Source organism: Nilaparvata lugens, chromosome 4, assembly GCF_014356525.2.
Source record: "Nilaparvata lugens isolate BPH chromosome 4, ASM1435652v1, whole genome shotgun sequence".
Lineage (NCBI taxonomy): Eukaryota > Metazoa > Arthropoda > Insecta > Hemiptera > Delphacidae > Nilaparvata > Nilaparvata lugens.
The window spans coordinates 65,337,489-65,358,635 of NC_052507.1; the positions used below are offsets into that span (position 1 = coordinate 65,337,489).

General features: G+C 35.7%; 1 protein-coding gene across 1 annotated transcript; it reads right to left on the reverse strand.

Annotated features, from left to right (window-relative positions):
• Positions 1–2,522: 2,522 nt before the first annotated feature.
• LOC120350918 lies at positions 2,523–15,404 on the reverse strand. Its single transcript, XM_039426215.1, has 3 exons — positions 15,257–15,404; positions 4,567–4,700; positions 2,523–2,971 (listed from the first exon to the last, which is right to left on the reverse strand). The coding sequence occupies exons 1-3, from the start codon at positions 15,276–15,278 to the stop codon at positions 2,786–2,788; spliced, it is 342 nt and encodes a 113-aa protein (XP_039282149.1). The 5' UTR covers positions 15,279–15,404; the 3' UTR covers positions 2,523–2,785.
• Between the last annotated feature and the right edge of the window lie 5,743 nt (positions 15,405–21,147).

The window sequence follows — 21,147 nt, forward strand, 5'->3', positions numbered from 1 at the left end:
TAAATAATTATCAATTAGAGTTATAGCACCACCAGGAAACATTTATCATCAATTTACATTTGTTGAGACTGTTAATTTTAGAATTATTATTGAATATATCTTCACTAGCTATAAACGGAAGTCCACAAAGTTGTTCTTGTTAAAAGAAATATTGGAATCGAAATGAACTATGTAAAATGTTATATAATTTAAATTTTTAGTACCGTAGTTTTATTAAACATTTCCAACAAAATTCAATTGTTTTTTTTCAAAAAAGATTTGTCAGTAAATAAAATACTGAAAGCAAATATTACTACCCGCGTTCAAAACATGTTGAAATAAAACAGATTGGACTAGAATATCAAAGTAGCAGACGTATTGGAAAGAAGATAGGGAAATTTTAAAAGTATATAAATATAATATAGTGTAGTGTAGGAACGATTAAGTAGTTTTGTGAATTTTTTCTATATAAACAATATAAATCTCAATTTGTTAAAGATATTGAAAAATTTTGTGTAGTTGAGAAGTTGATATTGTGGTAATTATTCATATTGAATGAAAAGACTAAGAAACTGTCAAAAAACCACAGAACTATTGATACTTAGATACTTTTTCATTCAATATTAAAAATTATGAAAAATGCAATCTATCCATTTTTTTATGTAAAAATGCATCAATATGCATGAAACAATGAATACTAAACAAAGTACACACTCATGAAAGTGTAATGAAGGTTATTCCCTTGATAAATAAATGAATATACCAGTATATGTAGATTTTTCAAGAGAATAGCTTTCAAAACGCAGATTTACCCCTCGAAAAATAGTATAAAAATACAGAAATCACAGTTAGAATAAATAATAATTATGATATATTAATAAATACGAAATTATGTATAAAAATAACTAACAATAACAATTATTCATATAACAAGAAATGCCAACAATAATATTATTTCCTATAATAGAGTTAATGTACAATAGTAAAAGTACTATTAATTAACAATAAATTAATATTGTACTATTAGTTTAATAGTTAATCCATATCAACTTGGAATAACAGTATATAAGGTGACCTATACTAAAAATGATCCCATCAATAAGATTACGATGTACAATGTAGAAAAATGAGAAGCTCTAAATCATTTTGTATGCAAGCAGCTTTAAATAATTCTGTATTCCCGCGAGCTATGCTCTCTGAATTGAAAACAATGTTGAATTTCCTTTCAGAAGGAACTCATTTTTACCAGTCATGATGAGTTGATCAAACACAATGTAATTAAATTTATGAATCCAGTCAATCTTTCGTTTGAATTTACTAGTGGATTACACAGAAAAATACTTTGCTGTCAGCGATCTACTGAATGAGATGTCTACGAGATTCAGAAAGATGCCAATCAACACTACGTTTAACGCTAAACCACGTTTACTTGTAGATATGGTTGCATTTATCATAATGTGTTTATTAACGGGGTGACAAACGAACAGCTGACATTTCTCCGTTTAAACCGAGGATCTGCATACGGGCCTAAGACCCAAATGCACCATCTCTGTTTAATCGGAGATTGATCAACAGTTGGTTTTTTTAACCAGGTAGGTCTATAGTCCAGTCACTATATACATTGGTGCATGCAATTTATATTGTGGTTCTGATTTTTTGATATATTATTTGGGTACATTATAGAAGTTCAGAACCAATTTCTTCATGTAAAATTTTCTTGTGCTAGGTACATGGTGGCCCAAAAACCTCGTATTTTCGGTTCAGTTTCCAGTTTTCAGCTATTTCTGCCAAATATCTTAATAGGACAGAAAATTTTGCTCTCGCCTTTTTTTAGATTATGAAATTCTGAATGAAATGAGATCATTCGGACGAGCCGAGAAGAATGAAGTGTAGTACGATGAAATCTGATCATTGTGTCAAAAGTTATAAGTGTTTGAAATTTTGATCCCTGAGGTGTCCTTGAGCGCGCCTCTCGACTAGGAAATACTGAAATGAAGTGCATCTAACGGGTGATTCTCATAGAACATAATCTCATGAACTTATGTCATTGTGCGAAATATCAATGTGAGGACAATGTAGTTGGTGATGATGTTTGAAGCTGAAAATGAGGTGTTTATCACAATACAAGGAGCATTGTTGTCAGGTGTACCTGGAAATCTATATGAGATAGAGCGCTCTACCTGATCTCAGATTGTAGAGCACAAAAATACGCCCAGAGGGATTTTGAATTATACATCTAAATGGTAACCATCGGAAGATATTGTTGATCAAAAACTAAAATTCATCAAGATTGATTTTTTCTTCAAATTTCACTCATTTTTGAAAAATCATAACTCCGCACTCATTGGAGATAGAGAGTTCCGAATGATCTCATTTTATTCAGAATTTCATAATCTAAAAAGGCGAGAGCAAATTTTTCTGTCCGATTACGAGATTTGGCAGAAAATGGCTGAAAACTGGAAAATGAGCCGAAAATACGAGGTTTTTTGGGCCACTCTGTATCTAGCACAAGGAAATTTTACATGACGAAATTGGTTCTGGACTTCTCTTATGTACCCAAATAATATATCAAAAAATCAGAACCACAATATAAATTTCATGCACCAATGTGTATAGTGACTGGACTACTATGCAACACATTCTAACGAATGAGACCATAATTATATTTATGTAAACTTAGACTAGAGTTAAACGTACATAGTGCAATCCGATTGGGAAGTCAGTTTACAACAGCCAGGTTTCTACGCTGATTCCAAGTTATTTCACAATAATAAACCAATAACAATAATTATTATTGTCAACACAGTTAAAAATGAATAGCTTCACCCATTCCACGAGGATCAGCGTAGGGATCGACAGTGTCGCCAAATTTGCGGATGACATTCAAACTGGGGTAGGGCAGTTGGGCCATTGTCAGCTTGAAACCCAGTTCTTTCAGCGCCGCCATTTCAGCTCCACTCAACGCTGGCACATGTCTGTCCTCGGCCCATGCCTGAAAATGAGTATTTTCGTCATTTATAAAATAATCGATTATTTTGTAGATTATTTAAAGAACAATTGTAAAACTCATTTAAATGGATTTTTCTATTGGAATTTTTCCAATGGAACTTTTCTAAATTACAAGAGTAATAAGTGCTTCTAGACATTTCAAAATGAACATTTTTGGAATAAATTATTATTGGCAGACCTGTATAGAGAGCTTTATACATGACAAAAACCGAACAGGACAACAATATTCAAACATGATCAAACAAAATTCCAATTGAGCGAATGAAGTGATGATAAAGATTAAAAAATTGCATGGTTGCCTGTAAAGTCCGAAAAGGGCGAAAGTTTTACGTGACAACGACTTTGAGTGGTAAAATAATTTTAATGTGAATATTCATTCGTATAGTAGGAAGAAGGATGAAATAATAACTCACAATGAGAGTGAGTGAGAGGCACGCGTCCCTTCAACTCGGGCATGGTTAGCCCGCGCCCACCTAAGAGCGAGAGAGACAACCATTGACTTGACATTTTGAATTAGTGGCGCAGTCGCAGGAGATTGCTTGCGGCGCCTGCGCAGGTTGACTGCTCAGTTTCACTCTCTCTCCAGGTGAATGCCTTCGGCTGCTGCGGCGCGTTGCTCGCCACTGCTCCTATTCGTGCTCTTTCCAGACGACCGTGAACCGAAACGAACGCTCTCACTCGCTCTCATTGTGAGCGCATAACGTGGGAACGTAACGCAGTTTCTTGAAATGTCTCCCGGCAAACCAATTTATTAGACGTTGTCACGTCAAAAATTTGGTGTGGCGCATCACACAACTATCCTTGCAGTTATGAAAATAGATAATCTGACGCTAGTGTTCACGCGCATCTCAAGTCTACTATTCAAAAATGTGAGCCAGCTGGTGACAGGACAATAACGCTGGAAACACATGAGGTCTGCTATCTCTTCATAATGAATGATTTAATAGAATCAACAGTTGTCAACAGTTTGCAATTGAATAATCACATTTTCTCGAATTTCGAGCTTATTTTCAATTTTAGGCGAAACTGTTACTGAACATTATTTGTAGAGATTTTCATGCTCAATCTTTTCCACTTGAAATTTTCTGTTTAAATTGTATCTGAAGCCTGATAATTGGGAATCTAAAATCAAACTTTGCATAAATAGGGCGGAGCTCCTGAAATTTTTACAGATATGGGACTTGTGGCAGTTGATAGAGCTTATCAATGACAATTTTAGGTATAAATTTGATCGAAATCTTTGGAGCCGTTTTCGAGAATGTCGAGAACCCTGTTTTTGACAACATTTTAGCCGCCATATTGGATTGCATTTGATTGAAATTGTACGTGTCGGATCCTTATATTGTAAGGACCTTAAGTTCCAAATTTCAAGTCATTCCGTTAATTGGGAGATGAGATATCGTGTACACAGACATACATACATGCTCCCAATCACCCTTCAAAACATAGGCTTAAATACTATACATTTGATAGATTTACAAGTTTCTATTTGAGTTTGTCAAATTTCACTCAAAAAATAAAATTTAGAGTGATCTCGATAAAAAATTGAGTTAAACTTGACAATTTCAATAAATTTACCTGTACTTCATTGGTGGAGGCTGTAAATCGTACACGTGGGGCATCCACCAGTGACTGAAGACTTGTATTGTAGTATGTTTCTGAGTCCAACAGTCTAAAAATTAGCTGTAGTCCGTCTCTAACATCAGGAGCACCTGCGAACATTTGTAATACGAATACCAATATTTGAAATGCGATTTCCAGACACATAAAATTGAGAACTTAATTCATGATTCTTCCAGTCAAAATAAAGAGGCTGTAAAATCTGACAAAGCATCTTTGGAACGGTTCCACTTGTTTTTCGTTCCGCTACAACGTAGACTTCATGTCGTCATCATGTCTGTCTGTCTGCGCGCTGTGTCCTTTGTGCGTCTGCGCAGACCAGTCTCGTCTCAGTCGCGGTTTTGCCACTGCCCTAATCAGCTGGTTTTCTATGCTTTTATTCGTATTTTTTCGTCGATTGTTTGCCGTTGCAATATTTATATTTGTGCTATTCGATTTTTAGAATTTAATCTTGTCTTTAGGCATCTTACCTTTTAGATATTTGTTACTTTTTCACCATTCGGTTGCGAGCGCTTTGCCTACGTTTCTAACACTTCCGGCAGCTTGCCTTTTTCATTGTCTCCGTGTCTTTCATAGCGTCTGTTTGTCTTCTTCAATGGTGGATACTGGATAGTCGAGTGTGTTCTTCCTGCGCTCGGTCTAAACCTTTCATCTGAATTCATCGGACTTACAAACCTTTTTAAAGTGTGAATTATTCTTCAAATTAATTCGTTGTTCTATTCTTCATTGTGACTCAATTATTCATCGATTGCTTCGCATATTTGCTTTGATAGACTTTGCTAAGTTTCACGACCTCGTGTGGCGTTCATCACTATTTATTTATCTACAGAACCTTTTTAAAGTGTGAATTATTCTTCAAATTAATTCGTTTGTTCCATTCTTCAGTGTGATTCAATTATTCATCGAGTTCTTCACTCAATTACTCTGGTAAAATTGGATAAACTTTGTCTAAAAATTGCAACCTCATGTAAGCTTCAGTTGCCATTTTTCTACAATTGGCTTTACCTCGTGAACCTCAAACTTTCAAGTGCATCATCTCTACTGTTTGGAAATCAATCCAAAAATTTCACAATTTGAAGATCGGATTATTCGTTTGGAATTCTACTCGCTCCAGCCTACTTTTCCATTGGGGGATTCGCCTGCTGTAGTGGACGTTTTCATGCTTGTCATAGCATAGCCAGATCAATTCATCGCTTGCTGATGTCCTGTTCCTGTTGGTATTGCGGAGTCGTTGCCTGTCTGCCTGGCCGCATCTCCTCTTCAAAATTTTATTCAGGTTATGTAAATCGTTCTTTTCAATTTTCATTTACGTATGCATCATTATTGTTTTATTAATGTCTATCTTGACATTCAACTCATTGAGGCCACTGACGCCTACTTATTATTTGATTAATGTCTATCTTGACATGCAATTCACTAAGGCCATCGACGCCTATTTATTCATTGATTTGACAGTTACCCTTGACTTCACAAGTGATTTTTTTTGAGGCCACTGACGCCTACTTATTATTTGATTAATGTCTATCTTGACATACAATTCACTAAGGCCATCGACGCCTATTTATTTATTGGATTTGACAGTTACCCTTGACTTCACAAGTGATTTTTTGAGGCCACTGACGCCTACTTATTATTTTATTAATGTCTATCTTGACATGCAATTCACTAAGGCCACGACGCCTATTAATTCATTGTATTTAACAGTTACCCTGACTTCACAAGTGATTTTCTGAGGCCACTGACGCCTATATAATTGTATTCATTGTAGCAATTATTCTTTGTATTTAACAGCTACCCTGGCTTCACAGTGATTTTTATGAGGCCACTGATGCCTATATATATTGTATTCAATAGTAGCAACTATTAATTCTCTGGATTTGACAGCTACCCTTGGCTTTACAAGTGATTTTTTGAGGCCATTGTCACCTATTACTCGTTCTAATTGATGTCTGTCTTGACATTCAATTCATTGAAGGCCCATGTCGCCTATATACTACCTGGATTATCTTCACATTGTATTTATTAGCTACCCTTAGCTTTTAAGTGTTATTCTAAGGCCAGTAACGCCTATTAATTGTTTGGTCGAAGTCTATCTTGACATTCAAATCACTGAAGGCCTATGCCACATATTTTTTATGTATGTTATTTGCTGAGCATTTTTTACAGCTTATTGTCATTTTTTAATCATTATTATTGTACCTTAGTAATAACTTTCATTATTGCACTCAATTTATATTGATTTCAGGTATCATATTAATACCTTTGCATTTATTGCAATATCATTATACCAATATCATTAATAATTTAATATTATTACTACCTTTGTATTGTCAGACCTTAATGGTCATTAATGTCATTGACCTAATTTCATTAAATTTTGTAGTTCTCTACATTATTTCACATGTTGTAATTTTCCCAAGATTTGACTAATTGTTTTTGTATGTGGCCATCTGCCTATTATTATTTAAGGATTCACAAACTTAACCTACTTACAATTGCCTTTGTATGTGGCCACCTGCCTATCATTATTTTATTGATCCCAAGATACTTGATACAATTGTTTTTGTATGTGGCCATCTGCCTACTATTATCATCTTATTATTATTAAATCTTATATTGTTGATTCATTTAGTCTTTTATTGGCGTACTTACCACACTTCAAGCTATCAGTATTTTTATGTACAGAATTCAAAGATTTATTTGTAGGTATTTATACCAACTATCATCCACAGTCCACTGCCCTGCCCTTGGATTCTGTCATAAAAATTGGTCCTCCTGCCCGTCATCTTGCCCAGTTTGCCTAGGATAATTGTTAATTTTTATTACCCATTTCTTGGTCCATTGAACCTTGGGGTTTCAGTGACCGTGTGCCTAATAGTCTAGCTTGACGCCAATGATTAGGTCCCACTCTAGTGTATATTTTATTTCATTGTACCTTTGTATGTTTATATTGTTTAATATTAAGCATTCACACACTTGTTTCAAATTTTCAGTACTGGCTGCAACTCAAAGCACGCTGCGACGTGTATGCACCAGCTATCAACTATCTTGTACCCTGAGAGACTGAACCGCACTGAACTGGTCACAGACGGCTATTGCGCATTGAGAAAGCAACACACGGCAAACTACACCGCCTTGCGAGCTCGCTACTTGACTCGCCGCACAGCAAGCTTGATACAACTTGCCTCAAACGCACAGGCGTGCCTCTCTGCGTACTGGACCAGCGCCCAAGGTTGCTTATTGGCGCAGCAATCGCATTGCTACAGTGTCATTCACCCAGGTTTTTCTGTTAATTTTTAAGCATGTCCAATCATGAGGAAGATTCACTTCCTGAGCCTTCTGCTCTTTTCAATACAAGAGACAACTTACACCAGGAAATAGATTGGTTCATAACCAGCTATAACGATTATGTTGTGGACACTGAAGCCACTTATTATGAACTATTGACTGTAAAAAACGAACTAGGTTCACTTAGAATTAAGTATGATAAGATACATCAACAATTATCGAATTCAGAGTTGCAAGCTCAGGACACTTCAACTCATTTTGAGATACTCAATAAGTTTATCTCCATTACCTCTAAGGCAAACGCTGCATTAACTGCCTTTGAAAGCAGACAACGCAACAATGAGGCCACTGCTGGTGCTTCCCAGCGGCCAACATCTCAAAACGCACCTTTGGCAAATTTTCAGTTGCCTCAGATACCGCTTCCACGCTTCAATGGGGAGCTTTCAAAATGGCAAGCATTCTCAAGTGCCTTTACTAATATTATTGGTAATCAAGATACATTAATGATTCATTGAAATTTTTCACGTCAATCACTCAGTGGTGAAGCTCTTGCTAGAGTGGAACACATTGAAGCTGACGAAAATGGTTTTCAGCTTGCATGGAACCTCTTAAGGGAGAGGTATGACAACAAGAGATTAATTGCTGCCAGGCATGTCACGGCAATTGAATCTCCGCCTACCATAAAGCGTAACTGTCCGCAATCATTACGGGCATTCATTGACTTTTGCAAGTCCCACATCACCGCGCTCGAAGCGCTTCAACTTGGAGTCCAAATCAAGGACTTGTTGTATATGCACAAAATGTTGTTGCAGTTGGATACTGCTACTGTTCGAGAATGGGAAAAGAGTGTTGGTATACACGACATTCCCACCATTGATAAATTTTGGAATTTTTTGGAATCACAATGCAAAATCATGGAAGCTGTTGCTTCAAGCTCAGCTAACCATCATCAAGGAAATGTACAGCAAAGTACATCCAACTCGGTTGGTGCTCATAGCAAGCCGAAGTTCAACCAAAATCAATCAAATGTTCAAGCTAGGATGCAGGTTACTACCTCTTCCATGTCACCTTGTAGTTTTTGTAATGCTGTTGGTCATTTTCCAAATCGTTGTAATGAATTATTGAAGTTACAGGTTACTGATCGTTGGAACGCTGTCCGTGACAAAAGGTTATGTTATAATTGCCTCAAGCCTTTTGCACCCAATCATGTTTGTTCGGACAAATCGTGTACACTTTGTGGTAAGAGTCACCACACTGTTCTTCACAGGTCGTATCCTCAATCACGGGACACTCAGCCTACTTCTAAGGATAAGGTAACTTCAAATGTTATTCATTCTCAATCCTTTGCTCCCTCCAGGGGCAAGAATGCTGTTTTGAATTCCGTCATGGTTCAGAATGCGGAAACAACTAAGCAAGCTGTTTCTCATGCTGAACAGCCTCAGAAGAACTCTCATGTCACGATGAGCTCCACTTCGTCTCTGTGTTTGCAACAGCAATCAACTGTCGCTTTGTTACCTACTGCCGAGGTTTTGGTTCAAACTTCTAGTGGGGAATTTATTAAAGCAACCGCGCTTTTAGACTCTTGCTCTGATTGTAATTTGATGTCAACTAGGTTGGCTGAAAAATTGTCACTTGTTACCTTGTATTCTGACACTTTGATTCATAGTGTAGGTGAGAATAAGACCAAATCATCTGTTTCTCATTCAGTTTGCTTGTCTTCTGCTGATCGTTTGTGGTCGGTTGAAGAAAATTGTATTGTAGTTGATAGCATATCATCTAATGTTCCTAGTGTGAACATCGATCTTTCCAAAATTTCAATTCCCGTTGAACTCAAATTAGCGGATCCATCGTTTGATCAATCTAAATCTGTAGATTTGTTACTTGGTGCTGGCATATTTGCATCTATACTTCAGCCTGGTAAATTGTATTTAGCTCAAAACGCTCCCATTCTTCAGAAAACCAGTCTAGGTTGGGTCATATTTGGTCCTTGTAAGCTATTCGTCCTATTGCAGCACCTCGTTCGTGCCTCCCCGCTTCGCCTGTGGCCGCTCCCCGTAGGGTCAGTCAATTTTCTAACTTCAAATGATGTCTCTCATCAGTTAGAGAAATCAGTTCAGGTATCAGTTCAGGAAATCAGTTCTCAATCAGTTCAGGTATCAGCTACCACTTCTTCTCATAATGATGTTATTTCAGGCATAATCAATAGTTGCTCCACTATCACAAAATTGTTCGTACAACAGCATATGTTCTACGGTTCATTCATAATTGTAAAAAACAAAATTCAGTCACTCCGCGTTTTGGTCAATTAGCTATCTCTGAAATTTCAGAAGCTGAAAATTGTATCTTCAAATCTATTCAAGAAGAAGCTTTCTCTGCCGAACTTAAGGCATTGCATCAAAATCAGGAGCTATTGCCTAATAGTTCCATTAAAGCCTTGTCACCATTTGTTCATTCAGATTCTCTGCTCAGAGTTGGTGGACGTTTGCAAAACGCAAATGCTTCATTTGATTACAAACATCAAATATTGTTGCCTAGCAATCATAATTCACTCGTGCATTGATTGTTGCTCACCATCGTCATCTAAGTCATGCTGGGGTGCAGGCCACCATGGCCAGTGTAAGAAAACGATTTTGGTTTCCCTCCACCTGTCGCACCATCAAAAGTGTATTGCGGCATTGCATATTGTGTTTTCGCCTTTCGGCTCTTCGTTCTGAGCAAATCATGGGTAGTTTATCAGCGGCCCGCGTTCAGGCTAATGTTCACTTTCATAATTGTGGTTTGGATCATGCCGGTCCTATTTCCATTCGTGTAGGCGGTCCCAAATCTTGTACTTTTTCTCCACCACTCTTCAGAAAAAAGACCCACTCCTCAACCACTCTTCAGAAAAAGGCAATTGGTTAAGCAATTTTGAAAATTTGAAGGTCGGTACGGTTGTCATCTTGAAGGATCCTGGTTCCGCGCAGTCCACTTGGAAGCTGGCGCGCATTACTGAAGTTCATCCCGTAAGGACGACAAGGTTCGAGTTGTCACTGTCTCACTCCCTCCAGCACCTTTAAGAGAGCTATTTCGAGTTTAGCACCTCTTCCCATTGATGAGGATTCTAGTTAATCCCCTTGCTCTTATGGTTCATGTTGTATTTTCAGGTTTCATTGTTTTTTTTTCCCTGGTTCTCACATGGGGCCCAGTTTTCAATTTCCAATTGCCTTGCCAGATTTTACATATTTCTTACTTTTTCTTATTGTGCCATACCCCCGTATGACACAAGGGGCCCAGTTTATGTAAAATCTGACAAAGCATCTTTGGAACGGTTCCACTTGTTTTTCGTTCCGCTACAACGTAGACTTCATGTCGTCATCATGTCTGTCTGTCTGCGCGCTGTGTCCTTTGTGCGTCTGCGCAGACCAGTCTCGTCTCAGTCGCGGTTTTTGCCACTGCCCTAATCAGCTGGTTTTCTATGCTTTTATTCGTATTTTTTCGTCGGATTGTTTGCCGTTGCAATATTTATATTTGTGCTATTCGATTTTTTAGAATTTAATCTTGTCTTTTGGCATCTTACCTTTTAGATATTTGTTACTTTTTCACCATTCGGTTGCAAGCGCTTTGCCTACGTTTCTAACACTTCCGGCAGCTTGCCTTTTTCATTGTCTCCGTGTCTTTCATAGCGTCTGTTTGTCTTCTTCAATGGTGGATACTGGATAGTCGAGTGTGTTCTTCCTGCGCTCGGTCTAAACCTTTCATCTGAATTCATCGGACTTACAAAACCTTTTTAAAGTGTGAATTATTCTTCAAATTAATTCGTTTGTTCTATTCTTCATTGTGACTCAATTATTCATCGATTGCTTCGCATATTTGCTTTGATAGACTTTGCTAAGTTCACGACCTCGTGTGGGCGTTCATCACTATTTATTTAATCTACAGAACCTTTTTAAAGTGTGAATTATTCTTCAAATTAATTCGTTTGTTCCATTCTTCAGTGTGATTCAATTATTCATCGAGTTCTTCACTCAATTACTCTGGTAAAATTGGATAAACTTTGTCTAAAAATTGCAACCTCATGTAAGCTTCAGTTGCCATTTTTCTACAATTGGCTTTACCTCGTGAACCTCAAACTTTCAAGTGCATCATCTCTACTGTTTGGAAATCAATCCAAAAATTCCACAATTTGAAGATCGATTATTCGTTTGGAATTCTACTCGCTCCAGCCTACTTTTCCATTGGGGATTCGCCTGCTGTAGTGGACGTTTTCATGCTTGTCATAGCATAGCCAGATCAATTCATCGCTTGCTGATGTCCTGTTCCTGTTGGTATTGCGGAGTCGTTGCCTGTCTGCTGGCCGCATCTCCTCTTCAAAATTTTATTCAGGTTATGTAAATCGTTCTTTTCAATTTTCATTTACGTATGCATCATTATTGTTTTATTAATGTCTATCTTGACATTCAACTCATTGAGGCCACTGATGCCTACTTATTATTTGATTAATGTCTATCTTGACATGCAATTCACTAAGGCCATCGACGCCTATTTATTCATTGGATTTGACAGTTACCCTTGACTTCACAAGTGATTTTTTTGAGGCCACTGACGCCTACTTATTATTTGATTAATGTCTATCTTGACATGCAATTCACTAGGCCATCGACGCCTATTTATTTATTGGATTTGACAGTTACCCTTGACTTCACAAGTGATTTTTGAGGCCACTGACGCCTACTTATTATTTTATTAATGTCTATCTTGACATGCAATTCACTAAGGCCACCGACGCCTATTAATTCATTGTATTTAACAGTTACCCTTGACTTCACAAGTGATTTTCTGAGGCCACTGACGCCTATATAATTGTATTCAATTGTAGCAATTATTCTTTGTATTTAACAGCTACCCTTGGCTTCACAAGTGATTTTTATGAGGCCACTGACGCCTATATATATTGTATTCAATAGTAGCAACTATTAATTCTCTGGATTTGACAGCTACCCTTGGCTTTACAAGTGATTTTCTGAGGCCATTGTCGCCTATTACTCGTTCTAATTGATGTCTGTCTTGACATTCAATTCATTGAAGGCCCATGTCGCCTATATACTACCTGGATTATCTTCACATTGTATTTATTAGCTACCCTTAGCTTTTAAGTGTTATTCTAAGGCCAGTAACGCCTATTAATTGTTTGGTCGAAGTCTATCTTGACATTCAAATCACTGAAGGCCTATGCCACATATTTTTTATGTATGTTATTTGCTGAGCATTTTTTACAGCTTATTGTCATTTTTTAATCATTATATTGTACCTTAGTAATAACTTTCATTATTGCACTCAATTTATATTGATTTCAGGTATCATTATTATACCTTTGCATTTATTGCAATATCATTATACCATATCATTAATTTAATATTATTACTACCTTTGTATTGTCAGACCTTAATGGTCATTAATGTCATTGACCTAATTTCATTTAAATTTTGTAGTTCTCTACATTATTTCACATGTTGTAATTTTCCCAAGATTTGACTATTGTTTTTGTATGTGGCCATCTGCCTATTATTATTAAGGATTCACAAACTTAACCTACTTACAATTGCCTTTGTATGTGGCCACCTGCCTATCATTATTTTATTGATCCCAAGATACTTGATACAATTGTTTTTGTATGTGGCCATCTTCCTACTATTATCATCTTATTATTATTAAATCTTATATTGTTGATTCATTTAGTCTTTTATTGGCGTACTTACCACACTTCAAGCTATCAGTATTTTATGTACAGAATTCAAAGATTTATTTGTAGGTATTTATACCAACTATCATCCACAGTCCACTGCCCTGCCCTTGGATTCTGTCAGAGGCATTGGACATTTCTAAAATTGATCTACAAATTAATACTAATTGAATACATATGAAGAAACTCTAATGTTGCGCAAAATTATATATGCCTTCAGACGGCTAAGAGAGGTCCTCCCTCTACATCAACTGTGGGTGGCGTACTACGCATATATCCAGTCAGTTCTTATATATGGTATCATGGGGTGGAGCCTCATCGTTTGCCTTGGAGCCGGTGGCGGTGGCACAGCGAGCAATCATTAAGACATGTCTCAGGCGAGACTATCGCTACCCATCTAATCTTGTTTACCAAGAGTTTCAAGTTTTAATATTAGACAGCTTTACATACGAGTTTATTTATTTATTTACATTTACATAAATACATATATGGAGACAACAGGTTAAACCCTTATATGTCTCCTTGAAACATTACAACATTCTTCATTCAAAAAAATAGATTTAAAATAAACATCAAGCTGAGAATAAAACAAGAGTAAAATAAAATAAGAACAAAATAAATTATATAACAAAAAAAACCGTCTTAACAAAAGAAATATGTGTTTTTTATTAAAAAAATCCTATCTTATAGCTAGGATTCCTATCTATCCTGAATCTATCTAATCCTATCTATTGCCGAAACTACTTTAAATGAATTACATATACTACAACAAACACTCCATTTTCAATAATTTAGTTCATACTCATAATACAAGAAATCTAATTAACTTTGGTATTGCCCATCCCCGACTCCTACATAACTGCTTGAAAATAATAGTAAATACATTTTTGTCATATTTGTATAGAAACGTTCCCTATCATTTAAAACTTTCGGAAAATTACAGTATTAACACCTACAAGGAACATTTGAGTAGATGGGTATTAGAAATTGGCAGGGATGCTGCAGAGCAACTGATTCAATCCTCCTTTGCATTCAGAACTTGAACTCATAGTGATTTGCCATTTATAATGAGTACTATAGCCATTAAGCTACTATTATGTCTGTATATACTAACTTATGGAATTTCATTTTGTGCGATTTATATTCTTTGATATGCTGAAGAATGTTAATAAATTCAATTATAATAATTTTAAATGTACAGAAATGAAAAAAATAATCAAAATCAACTTGAAAGAACTCACTCTCCACTCACAGATTCAGTCTTTGTGGGGAGTTAAATGTTTCAATTAAAGACTTAGGCCCGGTTGCACAAAAGCCGGTTGATTTTAACCGTGATTAATTTCATGAGAACCAATCAGAGAAGGGCTTTTTGATAAGACTGCTTCTTTGATTGGTTCTTGTGGAATTAATCACGATTAAAATTTAACCGGCTCTTGTGCAACCGGCAACCGGAGTTAAATGTATCACTGTTGAATGTTTAAATTAATTTTATAAATTTGTATGTTTTTGTGAATAAAAAGCTATTTGATTGATTTGATATAGATTTCTCATTGGACATGAAATAAAATCTTAATCTGAAATGATAATAACTTAAAATTAATAGTAAACGGATGACGTAGATAACTTTGAATGAAATCTCACCTGAAATGAAGCGTTGCCGCATACAAACAGATTCTGCACACAGATGAATGGAACAGCGAGATGTGTTGCCCGGCTTCCCACCATGGGCGCCATCTCCATCGCATTGTTCAGGATGAAGCCGCTGCTTGTTAATATCTGTGATCCAAGGACCGAGCCAAGCCACTGATTGAAAAATGAAAAATTAATAACATTTTCAAGTGGAAGATGTAGATGATTCCAAAGCAAAGAAACTCCTTTTTATAGAAATACATCTATCCTAAAATACAGAGTGCGGCAGCAAAACTTCATTTTTTTCAAGTAAATAAAACTCTTTGAATGGATCAGAAGTTTGTATTTAATTTTTGTAATGTAGACACATTTATATAAAGTTTTTCTTTCATTAGTTTTTAATATCAAATCAGGTAGGTGGTGTCCCCCATTCTACATACACTGAGTAAACCGATTTCTGGCATTTGTCATGACTCCTACCAGCATTGCAGGCGTTATGCTAGCAATTTTTCCCCTGATATTGGTCTTCAATCTTGTAGAGTCCTTGGGCGGTTCACATACACAAGGGATTTCAAAACCCCAATAGAAAAAATCACAAGTGTTAAAATTGGGACATCGGGCTACCACTCCAAATTGCTCCTAAGGCTAGTTTCACATTCATTCGGTTCGTTTCGTTTTCGGCAAATTCCGATAAGTTTAAACGGTAATTCGGTTTGAATTCGGTACCGAATAGAAACCGCATAGAACCGAACGCCCACTTGACTCTAATAGATTCCACCAGGTTTCAATTCGTTGCTAGCGAGAGCTACTTTCACACACTTTCGGTTCGGTTCGTTTCGTTTTCGGCAATTCTGATAAGTGTGAAACGATGATTCGGTACCGAATAGCAACCGTATAGCACCGAACGCCCCCTCGACACGAATAGGTTCATTATATTCGAATTCGTTGCTAGGGGAAAAGGAAAAAACAAAGTCTTTTACACACGCTTGCCTTTTTGTTTTATTTTAACCTGATATCGTGATTATCTGTTTCAAAATTTTCCAAGTCAAAATCATATGGTTAATTCATTTCTGTTAGTTCACAGAAACATTTTTTCTCAATGAATAGTTTGCTGAAAAATATAAAGATATAAATTAAAACTTAGGGAGAATTATAATTTTTTTTCCACGAATATTACATGATTTCATCAATGGAGAGAAGAGATGAAGTTTATATACCTTGTCAAAACAAGGAACAATTTTTCGATTTAAAAAAATAATCTCTCTGAACCTCCAAAATTAACATAATCAAAAAGAACTATTCAAATAATTCACAATTTTAATTAACTTTGTTAAGAAATTTTGTTGTTCAAGAAATAACTCTACAATTCAACACCAGCTGTTATATTTAAATACCCAGCATGACAGTAAAAATCCAAATACAGCTGTGTTTGAGAAGAAATACCTATTAGAACCGTACGAATAAAAAACTGACATGAATGAAAGCCTCATTCGTTCTCGGTAACGAACCGAACCCAACCGAATGAACCTGAAAGCGTGTGAAGCTAGCCTAATTGAGATGAGACGTCCTGAAGTGTTCCCTCAATTGAAGTCACGTTCAGAAAGTTCCTGCACAATTGCCATTTTGTATGGATGGAAATGAAGATCATCAAGAAGAATTTGTCTTACAGAACGATCGGAAAGTCCAAGAGCAGACGCATGTTTGCGCGCTGAACGCTGTGGTTGTCGCAACATTGAAACTCTCACTGCCTCAATGTTCTCAGGTGACCTAATGGGCCGACGGACTTCAGCTCTTCGTCTTGTCGCACTTGCAGTTTGTCTGAACGTGGTGACCCACGTAACAATTGATTTCCGGTCCGGGACAGTAGCCAAAGGGGCTAAATTAAGGCAATTTCGAAATGCGCGTTGGGTTTGTAATCTCAGAACATATTCTCGAAAAATATGTCTAAACGGCAAATGCACGCTTCTCATTGTTCCAATGCATGATGGCGACTGAACATGTCGAGAAGAAAACTTTATAGTTTGACCTCTCTAACGAGACCAATTTTGCACTACTACATCATCAGCTGACTGAATGGCGTTCACTTAAAAAAGGAAAGTTTTGCTGCCGCACCCGGTATAAGGACAACTTAAGAACTTGTGTTCTTATATCATGAGACAATTACTTATAAGTCCAAAGACTTTATTTTTGAAAGAGTAAGACTTGATATTGTCAATACCACTTTTAAAGTGGTATTGACAATATCAAAGTCTTATTCTTCTCATTATGGAGAAATACCATCTCATACCATACAATCAAATTACTTTTTTTTTTGTTGTCCGGTATAAGGATAACTATTGTATTTTTTATATCATGGAACAATTACTTTTGCAATGAATTGAATTGTTCACAGGGTATGAGTTCTACTGGAGATCAGTATAGTAGCATAGGATAGAGTAAAAATACTGTTTAAAACCGATTTATTTGTCTCTGATAGTAGGCTATAAGAGTGATAATTTAGAATTAAGGTGATGAGAACGAGGATATGATAGATTACTAGCATGAAATTAGAATGGTCTAATAATGATCTCAATTATATAATCTTAATTTTCTTAATTATCTTATTTTGTTTTAAATTATATTTGCTTTTTCTTTCAGCAGTGAAGTGATTGAGTTTATTGAAAAACACTTATTTTCTAAATACTTTTATTATTCAATATTGATCTCTCATATTTATTACATTTTATTGTCATTTCTTGCTTCAATTTTTTTGTTATCTCTGCATATTTTGTATTGTATTGTTTGCTAACGACGTGGTTAAGTTGTAGAGTGGACAATATTGTCCAAACTCCGCCACGTCAACATAAAAAAAAAGTCATTCTATTCTATTCAATCATCATAAGAGCCGTCACTAAATTTTTGAAACAACAAATATTGTAGCAAACATAGTATATCATTCTGATCGAATACATAGTATATCTATTTGTAATATTGATGATGTTTTTGTTTTTTGAAGTGTGAATAAATATTGTTATTTGATGAGTGATAGTAGCTCAACCTAGATTTTGATTTGGACTAAAGTATGCATTTCAAAAGGGACAGTTTTGGGCATAAGCCTGTTGCCTCCTCATATAACTGTGTAAATAATTGTACAACTGAGAAAATAAATAAATATAAACTATAAATTCCATCTTTCGTTACAAATTTTCTATGATTTTACACTCCAAAGCAAAGCTCGGTGCCCCGATATTATATATTATATCTGCAATACACTACAATATAGTGGATAGATGACGATTCATTTTGAGATTCTTATTCTTTTCAACACAATATTTCCAAATCCAAAATACAATAATTATATACAGTGGAAAAATGTTGATAGAACGCCTCATTGAAAATTGTTTCAATGCAAAGTAATGCTAACACAATAAATATTGTTGGATGAATTGTTTAGAACATGAGATTAACATGAAAAACATGAAAAGAGTAGGTTAGTTTGAAATCACTTTTGATTTCAAATTAGAGATTTGCCACAAATGATGTCCATCAATCAAAAATCACCCATCATGACATATTTTATGTAGAATAATGTTATCATTTTATTTTATTTATTTATTTTTTTTACAATGAAACACAGCTCGGGAGAGAAAAACTAAGAATACCTTTACTATTTCTTTCCCAAATTTAGAAACATTAGGGGCCGTTTACCGAGCTCGGGATTTAGCTAGTCCTAGACTTTAAACAGCTGGAGTCAGAAAATTGGCTTTCAAGAACGGGGCGTAGTCGAAGCTTTTATAACAGTAGTTGTAATTTTTATTTTCTCATTTCTATAATTGGAAACGTTTTTCCTTGACGAAATTAGACATTCCTAAATAATTCAAACAGCTGAAACTTTACACTATTTTCTCTTTATTTTATTATGTTATCAATTTTGTAGTTTTTCGAAATTTATTCAAATGTGACTATGACAATGACTGCGACTACGCCCCGTTTGGGAAAACCAATTTTCTGACTCCAGCTGTTTAAAGTCTTCTAGATTTCCTCAAATTTTTCAGTCCACAAATATTTTATACAAACCATTCTTTTGAATCTAGATATTCCAAATACCAGAATAATAATAATTTTATAACACTCAGTTATTTTTAAATAGAGAATATTCACTTATTAGAGAATTTTTAAACACTTATAAGAATAAGAAATATTAATACAATATTATTAATTCTTCTTATAAAAAACTTGAAATTAAAATATAAATGGTGTAATAAGTTGTTGTTACCTGACAATAGAGACGTAGAGATCATTTCGGTCTGTAGCCACGACCACGCTTCCCGAATGTATCCTCCAAGACAGCTCAGATTGATTAGCTGAAAATTAAAAAAAAAAGTTTTTTTTTAATCAAATTTCTTCTTGAAATCTGCATGGTGTACTTATGGTCCCCGAATGAATCCTCCAAGACAGCTCAGATTGATTAGCTGAAACTTGATTTTTTTTTTTTTTTGTAATCGAACTTAATCTTGAAATCTGCATGGAGTACTTATAAGTTATAACGTATCAACTACGTTATTTTAATAACAGTCAGTGTACTGTTACTGGTGAGATATTGTGATATCTATCCAAATGAAAACACTGGGATTCTGTCTAAAATATATCTTATTTATTATAAAATAACAAACATGTTTCGACGGTGTTATGACTGATGATTACACCATTGGTGTTGATTCATGTTTGTTATTTTATAATAATAATTGATTTTTGACAGAATCCCAGTGTTTTTATTACATTAGTGTCTTACTGACTGGAAATGAGTCCTGAGAGATTCGTAGCAAATTTTCAATTCATTCGATGCAAACATCTATAAATTATTTGATACAAACCTATATCACAGGATAGATACAAATGGAAACTAGCAATCAAACGCCTATCCAACCAATGCTTTTACATGTCACAAATACTTGCACCAAGACACGTCACTTGACTGCCCCATCTTGTTAGAAATCAAAATCCTGGTCTTTTGATTGGCTCGCGGCAGTGAACGAGATCAATTGGTCCGGATCAGGAAAGTGATCCGAACCTCCCATCTATACTATTTCAATGCTGAACTTTCTAAAAGATGCGGATTTTTGTGCCAGGGTACTAGCCGAGTTTCCATTCTTTATCTATTCTGTGCCTATATTTTCCATTGAATATATTGTCGGCAAGGTGCCATTTTAGTATTGATAAACTTAATGGAGCATCGCAGTTTGTAGGTTTTAAAGAACTTCAAGACTCAATTAAATACATAATGAGTATAGAATTCAAAATTGAATGACAACTCAATCCAGATGACTGGACCTCAACCTTTCCAAGCGGATAAAGAAAATGTTGATGTCATGTCATGGGTCGAGTTTAAAGTCGAGTATTATATAGTACTGTATATCGAGTATTAGCGTGTAGTATCATGAGCGTTTGATCTACATTGGAGCGTTTTCCCTACATCTATGATTGAGATGGTAGTGGACAAGGAAAAATGGTAACATTTCCTAAAATTTTCTTTGCCTTTATACCAACGTATTTCTCACTATAGAAGAGCTCTTATGTAAAAATGTGTGAATACTAATGGATGTCACGTAAATATTTAGTTGAACGTGTCTGACCTAGAAGAGCTGTCCCACCAGGGTCACAGCTGCGTCTATGGAGCCGCTCAGGTTCAGTGATCCAGGGCCTTGAAGAGGAATTCACCTCCCGTTGCCACTGAGAGGGAGCAATCACCTTATAGCCGTTATAGATGTGTTCCGAAACAGACTGGCTCCCCTCTCCACTCTGTAACCGGCCATGTCCACTGGACTCAGAGCGCCTTTCCACCATTTCTTTCGTCAAACTGCCGTTGTAGAAAGCTGAAAACAGTCAAATGTGATTAGTAGAAACAACTAATATAGTTTATTCTA